Source organism: Gallus gallus, chromosome 22, assembly GCF_016699485.2.
Source record: "Gallus gallus isolate bGalGal1 chromosome 22, bGalGal1.mat.broiler.GRCg7b, whole genome shotgun sequence".
Taxonomy (NCBI): Eukaryota; Metazoa; Chordata; class Aves; order Galliformes; family Phasianidae; genus Gallus; species Gallus gallus.
In genome coordinates, this window is record NC_052553.1 from 3414781 (window position 1) to 3428187 (window position 13407).

The 13407-nt window shown below is 49.2% G+C and overlaps 1 protein-coding gene and 1 non-coding gene across 24 annotated transcripts; both read right to left on the reverse strand.

The window, feature by feature from the left end:
• Window positions 1–650: 650 nt before the first annotated feature.
• Window positions 651–12915, reverse strand: TIA1 (TIA1 cytotoxic granule associated RNA binding protein). Of its 23 annotated transcripts, none has more exons than XM_046903386.1 (13): window positions 9733–9810; window positions 9183–9276; window positions 8816–8870; window positions 8216–8303; window positions 7410–7501; window positions 5705–5770; window positions 4856–4931; window positions 4460–4568; window positions 3759–3854; window positions 3583–3667; window positions 3294–3417; window positions 2640–2779; window positions 651–1742 (listed from the first exon to the last, which is right to left on the reverse strand). In XM_046903386.1, exons 7-13 carry the CDS (start codon window positions 4907–4909, stop codon window positions 1619–1621), a joined length of 732 nt encoding a protein of 243 aa, XP_046759342.1. In that variant the 5' UTR covers window positions 4910–4931; window positions 5705–5770; window positions 7410–7501; window positions 8216–8303; window positions 8816–8870; window positions 9183–9276; window positions 9733–9810; the 3' UTR covers window positions 651–1618. The 23 variants fall into 23 exon arrangements, with proteins under 23 accessions (XP_046759342.1, XP_046759336.1, XP_046759341.1 ...); XM_046903380.1 differs by having other exon boundaries at window positions 4856–5473; XM_046903385.1 differs by having other exon boundaries at window positions 5405–5770.
• A 362-nt stretch (window positions 12916–13277) lies between these two features.
• On the reverse strand, window positions 13278–13348 carry TRNAG-CCC. Its single transcript has one exon. It is a non-coding gene; the product is annotated as a tRNA-Gly (tRNA).
• Between the last annotated feature and the right edge of the window lie 59 nt (window positions 13349–13407).

Below are 13407 nucleotides of genomic sequence, written 5' to 3' on the forward strand. Positions count from 1 at the left end.
TGGGCCGCCGCGATCACGTGGGCGCGCCGCACGGGGTGCTGGGAAATGGAGTCCACGGCCGCGCCAGCGCGCATGCGCACTTCCACCCGAGCCGGGCACCCCGTTCTGCTTGAGCCTCTTTCCGACCTTTCCCATTTCGCCCCCCCCCCCCCACCCCAAAAAAAAGAAGCGCCCGCCCCCCCGCCTAACTTCACCCCGGAGCCATCGGGTAAAGAAACGAGAGCACACACAGCTTTGATTTTTTTGTTTGCTTTTTTTTGTTTGTTTTCTCCTTTTTTTTTTTTGTTTTGCATTTGTTTGAAGGTTCTGCTCTTAAAGAGGTAGCACAGAAAGATCGCTTTTGGCCTCTGAACATCGAGAAACTCTTTTCCCAGCTGCTCCCCCAGCCGGGAACCTCCACGTACAGCACACGGCTCCATCGGGGGGGTGTATGGGGAGAGGGGGGGGGGTTCTGTTTGCTTTTTTGTTGTTGTTTTTCAACAGTTTCTTAAAAACAAAGAGAGGATGACTTTGTATTCAAAGACTACCAAAGTGTATATTTGATATCCACATGCAAAAAAAAAAAAAAAAGAAAGAAAGAAATAATATATATATGCATAAATCAAGAACTCCGCGTCCTACCTTTAAATAAGGAAACGTACAAAGTCGGCTAACGTTTGTGCAAAATATTAATTTGCTAAAATATTTTACATAATCAGTACATGTAAATGTAGAAATCGATTTAAAAAGGGGGAGGGGGGGGGGGGGGGGAGGGGGGAACCCCAACAAAACAAGGAGCTGGTTGGTAGAATCGTCCCATTTGAAGTGAGTCGGAACGGGGTTTTCCTGCAGCAGCAGAGATGGGGACCCCTCCGCCGTCAGCGCGATGCTGGAGGCACCCATTGCCACAATGCAACGTTGGGTCGGTGGGCGCTGACGGCGGAGAGGCGGCGGTGGGGAACGGAGGTCGTAAGGCAAAGACAGCTCTGAGCAAATGCATGGGTACAAAAGGATGTAAACTAAGAAGCCGGCCTCCAAAAGAGCCGCTCTAATGGGAGGGGGGGAGGGGGGGGCGCTCTGTACAGGAGGCTCTTTGAGAAGAGGGGGGTGCAGAGGCTGAGGGCGGAGCGCCTCCAGGACCCCGCACGCTTTGGGCTTTTCTTTTTGTACAACGGCTTTTATAATACATTGTAAATCATTCGGAATGCAAACTACAACCGCACGCTGCTCCCGAGGAAAAGAAACAAAAGACAACAAGTTTGACATTGTGCAATTTTTCTGCCCCCAAGTTTCAGTGGCAGTAGTCCCTGCAATCTGCTGTGTTTCAACAGTGGATCGTTAAGAAACACATAATAGAAAAGAGGAAAAGAAGGCAATGGTTGGCAGACATCCAGCATCTCTTTTTTTTTTGTGATTTTTTCTTTTTTTTTTTTTTAAACAACGTGGATGACAACTTCACGATTAAAAATGTTTTTTTTTCTTTTTTTTTTTCCTTTTCTTTTTTTTCTTTTTTTTTCTCTCTCTCTCTCTCTCTTTCTCTTAAATAAATACATTGCATCTGATGCTTGCACTGACTTGATCTGACGCATCTTTGTGACGCTGCTCGAGCCTGCCAGCACCCAGCTGCAGCGTTGGTTGCTCACTGTGTCTCAAAGCCTGCCACGCGGTACCCGGCCTGGTTTGTCAACACGCTGCCATTCTGCCCCTGTGGTGGCTGCACGCTGTAGTTTGCTCCCATCCACGCTGCCGATGACTGCGTCTGACTGTTGGGGGGGGAAACAGTGTGTTAGGGAATGACACGTCGTAGGGGATGGGAGGGATATCTGGAGATCCTCCTGTCCAAGCTCCACACAAAGCAGTTTCTCTCTGTTGGTTGTGGTGTATCAAGGCAGGCAGACCCCAGAAGGCCTCTCCTGCTATTGCTTAAAAGCTGTTAAATAAGCGTTTCGTGTACCCTGCTTCCCTTTGCATTTAGTATCTGAGTCAAGGGTATCTGAGTCTGAGTCAAAATGCAAGGCTACTTTGAAAGGGTAGATAACAACAGGACAAGGGGGAATGGTTTTAAGTTGAAGGAGGGAAGATTCAGGTTGGAAGTCAGGGAAGTTCTCTACTGCGAGGTGCTGGAACAGCTGCCCAGAGAGGCTGTGGATGCCCCATCCATCCCTGGAGGTGTTCAAGGCCAGGGTGGATGGGCAGCCTGGTCTAGTATTAAATTGTGGAGGTTGGCAGCCCTGCCTGCGGTGGGGGAGTCAGAGCTTGATGGTCCCTGAGGTCCCTTCCAACCCAAACCATTCTATGATTCCAAGATGATTCTATGATCTGAGACAGCCGTTACCAGCATTGAATGACAGCAGCAAAACAACACCATTTCACACTGGCAGCAAAATGAGCAGACACCACATTTGGCCAGACGGCGACATGTCAAAGCTCAACACTGTTTGGAAGATGGGGTAATTCGAATAGGAAATAATTCATGCACTGCTGCCCCAACAAAGGTATAGGAGGAGGGCTCTCCTATGTATTCCTCAGTACTTGCCTACCACAGGCATTGCTACACCTAACAACTTCACACTGCTCTGGCCTCAGAACATCACCTCACTTCATAGGAAAATCCCTGGGACGTGACTTCAAGCATGGGAAAGAGTGGAGCATGTACTCACTTGAAGCCCTGCTGGTTCCACGCCTGCCCGTACATCCCGTAGGCGGGGACCTGCCACCCGTTGGGCACGTACTGCCCGAGCTGAGCATTTCCATACCACTGCCCCCACTGCCCGTAAGCCTGAGGATATCCAATTTGATTCTGCAAGGAGAAAAAGTGTTAGGCACTGCCTGAGAACACAGCTCATCCGCCCACAACGCATCGCGCCTGCCTGCCTGCCTTGGATTGGAAGCTGACAAGTGAAATAACACTGAAGTGGAAACAAAGACATCTAGCAGGACACTCTTCGGAGTGCGTAAGAGTCTCGTTACTAAAGACCCCCAGTGCTTTGCTAATGAACTGTGTGGGGTCTTTGCTTTCTCAAAGCCCAGAGCCTTCTCACTGAGACCCAGGAAAGAGGAACAGCAGCATCGTTTCCTTCCATGGCACAAAGATATGCAGCCTTCAGCAAGTCTGCTTCGAAATTCTACATCACAATTTTTTCCTTAGATTTCAAAGGATTTGTCATCACTTCAGAGAAACACCCAGTGATGAAATGAGGAGCAGCCCCATGCCAAACTACCACATGCAACGTCTCGACAGCCACTCAGCAGGTTTCTATTTAGGACTAATGTCACACAACCAATTTTGACACGAGTAGAGGAGCAGTTCTGACCTGCTGCACCGGGCTGATCATGTCAGGTGTCTCCTTCCCCCAGTAGCACTTCACCACATGGCCTTCTATAGTTGTCCCGTTGACAGAAACGATCGCATGCGCAGCGCTCTCATGAGAATTAAACCTGTTGGGATAGAAATGGTACCACCATGAACGGTAGTGGAAGTAACCCTGAGAGCCCCACAGCCTGGCTGAGAACCCTGCTGCAAAGCACAGCCTCCAGTTAGGCGTACAGCCACCCCTTTTAATTAAATTCTTCCACTCGTTGTGCAAGTGCATGACAGCCTACCGTACAAAGGAGTAGCCTTTATCTGGGAAGACTCGGATTTCCATTATCTGTCCGAATGGAGAAAAGGTCTGGCGCATTAACTGCTCTGCAACAAGAAGCAGCAGAACACCAACATGAGGTCACACAGCATTATCCGGAGTCATTCCACGTGACAACGTGCTCTGGGGACACAATACCTGTCAGGCCTGAAGTGACACCTCCGCAGTACACGGTGCAGTTGCTGGGACTGGACTGATTGACCACGTCATCGTAAGACAGTTGTTTGGTGTTTGCTTAAAGAGATTTGCAAGAGTTTTTCAGTTCATCACACACACGTCATGGGGCAATGCTGCTCCTGTCCTAAGAGTGAGGAACTGTGCTGACAGAGTTGGTGACGAATACAGAGCACAGTCAGCATTTTCACTTGGGTTTGTCTGGCTGCCCACAGCCACCCGTTCCTATTTAGGATGGGCTGCTAATGACAGAGACACTGCTGTGAAATTAAGTTCACGTGTCAAGCTTATCAAGATTCACCTAATTTCCAGTCTCTCTCACGGAAATGTTTTAATACAGCCCTGCTGGCTTTGTATCACAAAAGGAAGCCCTAAGACCAAGAGAGCAAAGTTAAAACAAGCTCAAAGTCATCCCAGCTGCCCTGACAGAGAGCAGCATTTCAGAGCATGCAGAGCCAGCAGGAAGCCCTTGGTGGCAGTGGAAATACAGCTGTTCTAGCTCAGGAAGTTGATTTGTTCACCGTTTTGAATCAAGAACCTTTGCTTTTGAGCACCCACTTTCCCCTCTCCCACAACTGCCAAATGCTTGCAGCTCACAATTCTCTCTTCCTCCCTGTGTGTGTGTGTGTGGTGGGAGGTTTGCTTTTGCAAGTGCAAACACTCACATTCGTATGTACTCTTTGGAGCTGGAGGTTTTCTCGTTGCCCAGTTTGTTCTGATTTGCCTTCCACCGAGCCACTGTCCACCCATCTGCTGAATAGCATTCTCTGCATCCTGTCCACAAGAGAGAGAGAGAGAAAAAATACTCATTTACTCCACACAGACACTGCTGGGTCACTGTGGAAGCCTGAGCATTACCAAGAAGGAACGCCTCAGTAGCACAACTCTCCATCCAGGCCCACTGCTTTGGTCTTCTTCCCCACCTCTCACATCCATGAGAATCAGCAGGTTACAAAGCCACCCTTACCCTCAGCACGAGGGGAAAGTGAAGCCAGGAGCAGATGGGGACCAAAATGACTCCTTTTTCTGCAGCATCTGCTGAAGATCCCCCCGTAGCTTACCCATTTATTGAAGAAGGAGACGAAGCCATAGCCTTTAGATTTCCCCGTTGCCATGTCCTTAACCACCCGTGCATCTCTAGAAAGCAGAAACAAGAGCCAGTTCAGCACCTCATAAAGCCAGCCCGACTAAACTCGAGTCACACGTACAGCTCATTTTCACCTTTCACCTTTACTAAAGTCAACTGTTTATTGCACCAGCAACACAGTCAAAGCAAACGGCTTCGTTTCTAAACAGAACTTTACTACTGCTTTGCCAGGTGGTAGCAAAATTAAACTTAATTTCGTAAACATGCAAATCAATAGCTTCTCTAACAAAGGTAGGTACTTTACGACAGTTGTTTCCGCTTCAAAACGCTTTTACATACTGTTAAGGCACAAAGCATGGTCAAAGCAGCTATTCCAAAGGATCACTTAAGCCACTAACATTAGCTGAATGGCTCTCTTTAACCATGCAATCGTTACACTCAGCTTCTTTGCCAACACAATTCTACCTACTCATTCAAAATATTAAATAGAAAAAATGAAAAAGAGAGGAATTAAAAGGCATACGTCGCCTGTTAACTGAATTCTTTAATTTTCTCTGGTCAATTCGTTACCCCCTTTTGGGACTGTGGGCAGCTGTAAATTTTGAGAGATTGACATTTTCAGAAATTATTGAAGAAAACACCGAAACATTTACGTTTTATACTACACATTACAAATAATTCAAAGTGCATTTGTACAATAGCAATCATACAGGACTGATTGGAAACTACAAGATATAAAAAAATAACAAAAAAAAGAAAAAAGAAAAAAGAAAAAAGAAAAAAGAAAGCAAATATTTATAAAAGTAAATAAGAAAACTACAACGTTTGTCCACTGTGAACTGTAGCTTGTAGTTAGCCATGGCAATTCTGTCCATTCTTCAGAGACACTCTGCAAAATAACCAGAGCCCTATTATTTGAGATTGAGTTAAGAAGAGAACCCAGCTACAAGAGCTAAACCCCCACTCATGGAAAGCCACTCTACAGCGCTTCTCAGGCAATTTGTGTCCAGGTTAGCCAGGGGCTGGGATGCTCTCCAGGCCACCCCTCCTCCCCCCCCACACGTAACAAGCATTAAAGAACAGAAAGCAAAACAGAAAACCAGTCAGCAAGTCATGCAATGGAACTTAGGTCTGCATAACATAAGAGGGTTCAGAGAAACTACTGTAACATGGGCACAACATTTAGCATTCCGAGACTGGCGAGAGGGGTCACAATGAAGAGAGGGTTCGTTACACCACTTTCTTAAGCCTCAATGTCACTGCAAATGCTGTATCATGAGCTCATTGTGGTACATGTAAGCCTACAGCACTGACCCGAGGAAAACACCTCTTCCAACGTCAGCAGTGTTATTTCTTTTCTGTTTGCAACACCTCCCCCCTCCCTTTTGTTTCGTTTCTCCTTCCTGGTCTGAATTTGGGTAGGACAAATTGCCTGAGAAGAGCCACGCTGGTACTCTTAGCTGGTTTGCTCTCAACAGCCTAAAGAGGGAGGGGGGAAGAACTCATCTCTACTTACCCTCAACTGAAAACTTTGAAAATAAGACTTGAGAACAAGTGAAAACATGCATACAGTAAGCAGAAAAGGAAACCACAATGAACGTGTGCTTTTACAGTGATTAAAAAGTTCAGATGCAATGAATTACCAACATTTCTTTATGCACTAATCATGCAGTAGTTCAACCTTGGTTTCATATATATATACATATAAAGCTCAGTTTAACACCAATGTTAAAAAAATAATAATAAATCAGGAAATATTCCATTAGCACATTTCCAGAAAGGAGTCACTGATGAGGAACAGGTTAGGTCAAATAGCTTCAATCGACTGCTGATGAGATGGCAGCAGTGTTTTTTCAGGTTCAGTACCACCAACAGAAAACCAAGGCCCCTTCTGCTCTCCCTGACCCCTCCATTTTGGGAGCAGGACTTTCAGAGAGTCGTAACAGGGATGATTTCTTTTTGGGCTGTCCATTTATAAGGCAGGGCAAGTCGCCAAGTTTGCAGCCTGCTAGCTCTACAGCTGCGTGCTGAGCACCCCAAAAGCAGCAGCTTGCTTGCCTTCTCCCCACCCCAGCTGGGAGAGTCCTGATGCTGTGTCCTAAAGGGCTTTGCTTTTAGGGGATGTATTTGCTGGAGAAGCCTGCCTATTGGAAGGCACCTGAGAAACCCAGCGCTGAAGCAGCTAGGGGAAATTCCTTCATAGCTTCACCACATTCACACCAACGCAGCTGCCTGCTGCTCCCTGCCTTTCCTACTCATTCCAGCAGCAAAGTGCCAGTGCAAACCCATTTTAGAGTCCGTCGGCCCTTCCATCCACACTGCATTTGGCCACGAGGATAAACTGACTCTGCTTAGGAGTCTGACCCTCTGAGTTTCCTAAGGGGTGATTAGTCGAGATTTAGAGTTCTCTGAAGCGAGTGACATTCAGATCACATGGTTTTTCTTAACTGCATCAAAGAGGAAATCAAGCTGGCATTAACAAGAGTAACACACTGGACTCTGAGGGAAAAACAAAAAAACAAACTTACTTCAATTAAAGGCTGCACTACACAACACTCCAAAGCACTCTACGTTCTCTTACATCACCATCAAGAAACTTCAATGTCCAGTACAGACAACACTACAAGGAAAATTAATGGTTTACATTTGGAGGATGGAATGAACGAACTGCTCCTTACTCTGCTACACCCTGAGTCCAACAGATTGGCAGGCAGAGAGCTGCAGCCACGGTTCCCCCTTGGTAACACGTTCTCTTGTCACACCATCGCTCTGCACAGCCCATGAGTGTGACTCCAGGACCAAAGATGGTTTTGGCCAAGCACCTGGAGGCCACCGGAGCTGCAGCCTCTGGGTGCCACGAGGCTGAAAAGGGTTCATTTTTTGGGGGTTGGGGGGTGGGTGGGAATTTTAACTGCCACAAATGGCTGCTGCTGGTGAAAACCCAAGGCCTTGTGAGGTGTGAGCATGCAAACGGGCTCACTCACAAACCATACAGCGTGATGCTGATGTGACTGCGGAGAGGGCAAGTTAAACGTGTAACCCCACATTCAGGAATCGTTTTTTTCCAGTGTTGCTCTGCTAAACAATGTGAGGAGTATGAAACCAAAGCATGTCGTATGCAACCCTTTCTAGGAAAGCAGAAGAAGCTTCTAGAAAGAAATCCCTTTACACAGCCCTGCTAAATGCTCAACCATTCAGAGTCCGGGCGCTGTATGAACAGATGAATGTGTACTCCTGCACTGGGTCAACTTTTGGTTTTTACTTACTGAAATAAGAGGCTGCCTCCATTTAGGAGAGAGAACTTTTAGTTCGTTTATCCTATCCAATTACTTACGATATTCTTCCAAATGGCGCAAAAGCTGCTTTTATATCTTCAGTTGTAATTTCGGGACTGAGGTCTCCAACAAAGACATGGAAATGGTCTTTTTGGGAAAAAGAGAAGAAAGGATATCAGGCATTCTAATGCAGGACATGTCTGGAACCTAGCTAAGATGCCCGACTGAACACCACAGGATGTGAAGAACAAATCAAAACAATACCTTGCATTGCAACAGTTTGCTGTTAAAGAATTTGAGTTCTCAAAAGCCAACAGTTTTGGTTGCTCAGCCATTACACCACGTGAATACAGTGTGTGTGAATCCGTGTGCAAGTGAACTGAGACTGAAGGCCTTCGGGTGGTCAGTGAACACCCTTGAGAGATTTCATTCTGTGTTTAAGAAGATACAATTACCTTGTGAACGCTGTGTGCTGACAACGGTACTACCTGATGACAAAGATTAGATTCGTTCTTAAGTTCATTAACACAAACACATCCAATAATATCTCAGGATCATGAACAAAACATTACTGCGTGTAACTGTATGATGCATAGGGTTTATGTTTCAAAACTACCCGTGCAAACGAAAGGATCACTCCACGCCCGAGGGACACTTACTGCTCGTGTCTTTCTTCTGGCTGCTGGGGGTCGTTGCCCAGTTCACTTTGACCTCCTGCAAACATCAGTTGGCCATCAGTTAGATCAAGCACGTCACAGCTGAGCACAGATACCACCAGCACTTCATTCTGACGCTACGGGGAAGCCAGGCATGCAAGTCCCATGTGAAAGCTTATATTTAAGACACATTTCTTGGGTGTTTTGCTTGGCTGGGTGGGGTTTTTCTTGCAGGGAGTGAGGAGTTCAATGAAGTGCCTAACATCTGCAGCGTATCCACTTCCTCTCAAGTGGCATTACCCTGCACTGGCTGAGACAGCCCGTGCTCTCCAGCTCCAACTCACCCTGTAGACATGACAGCTTACCTTACCCATTATCTTCCGGCCATTCATGGCAGCCAGTGCCGAAGCCGCATGGCGATGCTCATAGAACTCCACAAAACAATAGGGATCATTTCCAGCTGTCTGATGGAAAAGAGAAAGACTTGTGACCACCACCCCTCCAAACTGCCTCCTCATTATCACTCTCAGTGCCCTATCCATGAAATCTGAACAGCACCAAACGAACAGGCTTTGTTATTGCAGGTCAAGACCACACACAGCACGCTAACAATGCTCCACGAGCGTTCAGTTCCACTTTAAAAAGGTAAAAGTGTGGCCAAAAAGAACTTTTTCAATCTAATTTACAATGTCTGTATGTTATTAACCTGTCCTATCCCTTTCAAAATGTCCACTCATCTTCAATAGTATCAGGGATGAGTAAGAAAATGTCACAGCAATGCGATGGTGACCTCCCACCCCCATCACATCCCCGAAACCCGGTCACGTTGTATTGCCAGAAGGATCCCAAAAGGCACAAGAAGAACCCAAAGCCATTCACTATAAGGAGAGGTGAAAAAATAATCAGCTGAAGTCTCTTACATCCATTATCATTTTGCAGTTTTTGCATGGTCCAATCTGGCTGAACAGCTGGAGGATCAGAGCTTCCGTCACATCTCTGGATAGGTTCCCCACGTATCTGTAGGGTGAAAGGAAAGGTCAGAAGTGCAGACGTTCCTACAGGAGGGGGACGCAGAGAAAAGTCATCTTAAGGGCATGTCAATAAACCAGCAACCTTCTCCATGCATGAACTGCAAGAGCCATAACGAGCAGGAGCTCTTGTTCTCTCCCTTTTTAAACATTAGCATGGCGTGGATAATAAATAAGCCGAGGCACCACGCAGCAACACAATCTCATGTGCTTTTTCTAGGGCTAAGCTTACAGCAGTTTACTTGTAACTGCAGGTCTGTGCCACGACCTTTGCACTAACACTGCATTCTCACATCGATAAGCAGGCAGCTGCTGTGTGAAGGTTGGGTTGAGCTGGAAAGCACAGGATTAGGGTAACAGATCTCCTGGGAGCACCACAAATTTCTGCACGGCTGCAGCCCTCTCAAAATGCAATAACACACACGTATGCAGAGATAAATATGTACATATATGTGTAATTATGACCTCTGTAACTACACATTAGGGATCCTACACGCCTCTGCCTCACGCTCTGTGTGGCAGCACGTCTGGAGAGCTTTCTCCAACCCACAAACTGCCAAACCACAATAAGAGCACGGCGATACCACCAAGTGGGCCCAGATTTAGGGGAAAAACACAGAGCTGCACCCCCTGAGCAACAAACCGGGCTGTTTTCCCCCACGTACTCAGCAGCAGGCTTAAGCCACGCTCCCTGTGCTGCACTCGAGAGGTTTAAACACACTCCAGCTTCAATAAGCATCTGCAAGTTTCTTTGCAGCTCTGCTCTCCCAACCTGGACCTTGGCCTGCGCTGCTGCTTAAGAAATAAGTGCCAGGCAATGGGAGCATGCCCAGCTCCACCAGCAGCAGGGATCTCTCCTGAACAAGTCTTCCTGCACCTTTTCCACCCCTGTTTTCTGCTAGTTGGATTCTCAGGCGTTGCTTCTTTGCAGGTCACACTACACAAGGCAAATCACGCAGACAGCTCCATCCATCCGGGGCAGGTTGATCAACACATGCCTCCTTGAAAAGCACTCTGAAACGAGCGGGTGTTAGCAATCCCTCACCTTTTTATAAACGCAAAACAAGTCCGAAGTGCACGTATTCGAGAAGCATACGGGTAAACTCCAAACAAGAGCTCTTTGTGAAGTTCAAAAACACTGCGCTGTAACCGCCCCTCGCATTCATCACTGCTGGAGAGTGGCTTTCGAAGACGGTAACCGACCATGTGAAAAGTGGTGTTGATCCAGGAAATCATTTACATGGCTAATATGGCTCCTAACGCCCTCCTGGATACCCAAGCACTGACATCTGCCCTCCAAGAAACGGGTTTACGCGGACATCACACAAACAGGACCTTAATTCCAACAGCACCTCCTATAGAAATGCTCGTCAATCACATCATTAACACACACTTCAGAGCCACGCTGGCATGCAGCTGCATTTCAGCCTTCCAAGAAACCCATGTGAACCTCAAACTGCATAACTCAGCTTGTGACAGTCCCTCCGTGTGACTCCAGAACATCACTGGAAGCGATTCGGAGAAAGGCAGCTCCTGGCATGTTGCTCAACAGCCAGCTCAGCAGAAACGCGGCCATGCTTGTGCAACACGTGCTGCAGGATGGATAATTCATTCCCTAGAGCACGAGCTGCGTTCTGCCGAGACCACTGGCCTGCAGACAACAATTTCACCAGGGGGAAAGGGGAAAACATCTTGCTAAATAAACACACCGGCATGCCAACAGGTCTGACCCATGTTTGTGGATGCTAAGAATAGTTTAAGGACAACAGGATCATACATGTGCCCAGAACAGAGTAGCTGGCACAAGTCACGTAAGAACCTTGTTTTCCTCAAGTCACCAGGGGCAAGCTTTCCTCCTGCTCTGGCAAGATCCCTTTCCCCCCCCCCCACTCAGTGATCATAGAATGGCTTGGGTTGGAAGGGACGCCAAGATCAAGTTTCAGCCCCCTGCAGCAGACAGGGCCACCATCCTCCCGATCTGCTACTAGCCCAGGTTGCCCAGGGCTCCATCCAACATGGTCTTGAACACCTCCAAAAATGGAGAGTCCACAGCCTCTCTGGGCAGCCTGTTCCAGCACCTCACCGCTCTCTCTGTGAAGAACTTCGCCCTGATATCCTGACAATGTACATTCTTGGGCTGACAAAGATCACGACAGCAGAATACAGAGGTGGAAGTGAAGCCCAGGACTTCACGGAGCTCCGAACAGGGGAACCACTGCAGGTGGTGCCTGCCAGGTTAAGGAGGGAGCTGCACACCTCAGCTCAGCACCTCATCCCTGTGTGTTCCACCAAAGCCCAAATGCCTGCTGACAGCAATGGGCGTCAGCTGCGTGAGAGGGGCCAGAAAGTTCCCTGTAATTAAAGGAACTCTGTGAGTTTAGCAAGGCGAAGAGCTGCCCTACAGCCACCGTTAGCTGCTCCCTTGGCCGTGAGCCGACTGTTATGGACACCCCCAGGGTTGAGAAGCTTTAAGCCCCCCCCAGCTCTACGAGCTGACAGAGGCAAAACGCAGGGCCCAGGGGTGCACAGGGGCCGGATGCTCTCAGAGATGTACGGTGGAGGAAAGAACGGGAAAAGACAAACCTGCAGCGGGAAAGGAGCTGGGAGATGTAGGCTAAGAAAGGCCCCGGGTGGGTGGGGGGGGAGGGGGAATGATCAGCACTGGGGAGGGAACACCACGGGCAAACGAGGCCCCTCAGGGCCGGGCCCCGTGCCCCGCAGCCTGCAGCAGGCCCAGGCCGCTCCCTTCGCTCTGAGGCGGCCCCGGGACCCGCGGACAGCCGCGGAGGTCGGATCGCGAGGCCGCGGCCGCGCTGAGGAGAGCCCGGGGCCGCCCCTCCCCGCGGGGCCGGGAACAATAGGCGGTCTCGCCCCCTCCACACTCACAGGGTCTTGGGCATTTCATCCTCCATGGTTGTGGTGGTGGCGTCGCCGCCCCCGCCCGCCCCGGCTCTTCGCGCCGAGCCGGCCCCGAGGCCCCGTCAGCGCGTGGGCAACGCGACCGCCGCCGGCCCCGCCGCGCCCGAGCGCCGGACAATAACCCCGGTGGTCCTCGCAAGATGGCGGCGGGCGGGCGAAGGGGCCCGGCCGGCACTGCGCATGCGCCCGGAGGAGGAGCCAATAGCGCTCGTCCCCTCCGGCGCCGGCCCGCGGCGCAGGCGCAGTAGCGCTACGCTGCGTGCACACGCGCACTGGGGTGTATGCGGGGGGGGGGGGGGGGGGGGGGGGTGGGCTATGTGTGCGCATGCGCTCTGCGGGAGCCGTGATTGAGAATTGGCGGCGTGTCGGCGCGCTGTTCTTCGTTGCCTCCTGCCGCGGGGGCCGTGCCAGCTTCCTCCGTCGGGCGGAAGGCGATAAAAGAAAAGAGAAAAGTACCGACAATCAGTCAAATAATTCAGAATTATGATTTTAGGTTAAAAAATAAAAAAAAAGTGTCATGCGCCGCCCGGGAATCGAACCCGGGTCGCAAGAATGGGAATCTTGCATGATACCACTACACCAGCGGCGCCGTTAGATCAACGTTTGTATTCGGCGCCTTAAGACCTTAACCTCGCCCCGCCTCCGAGC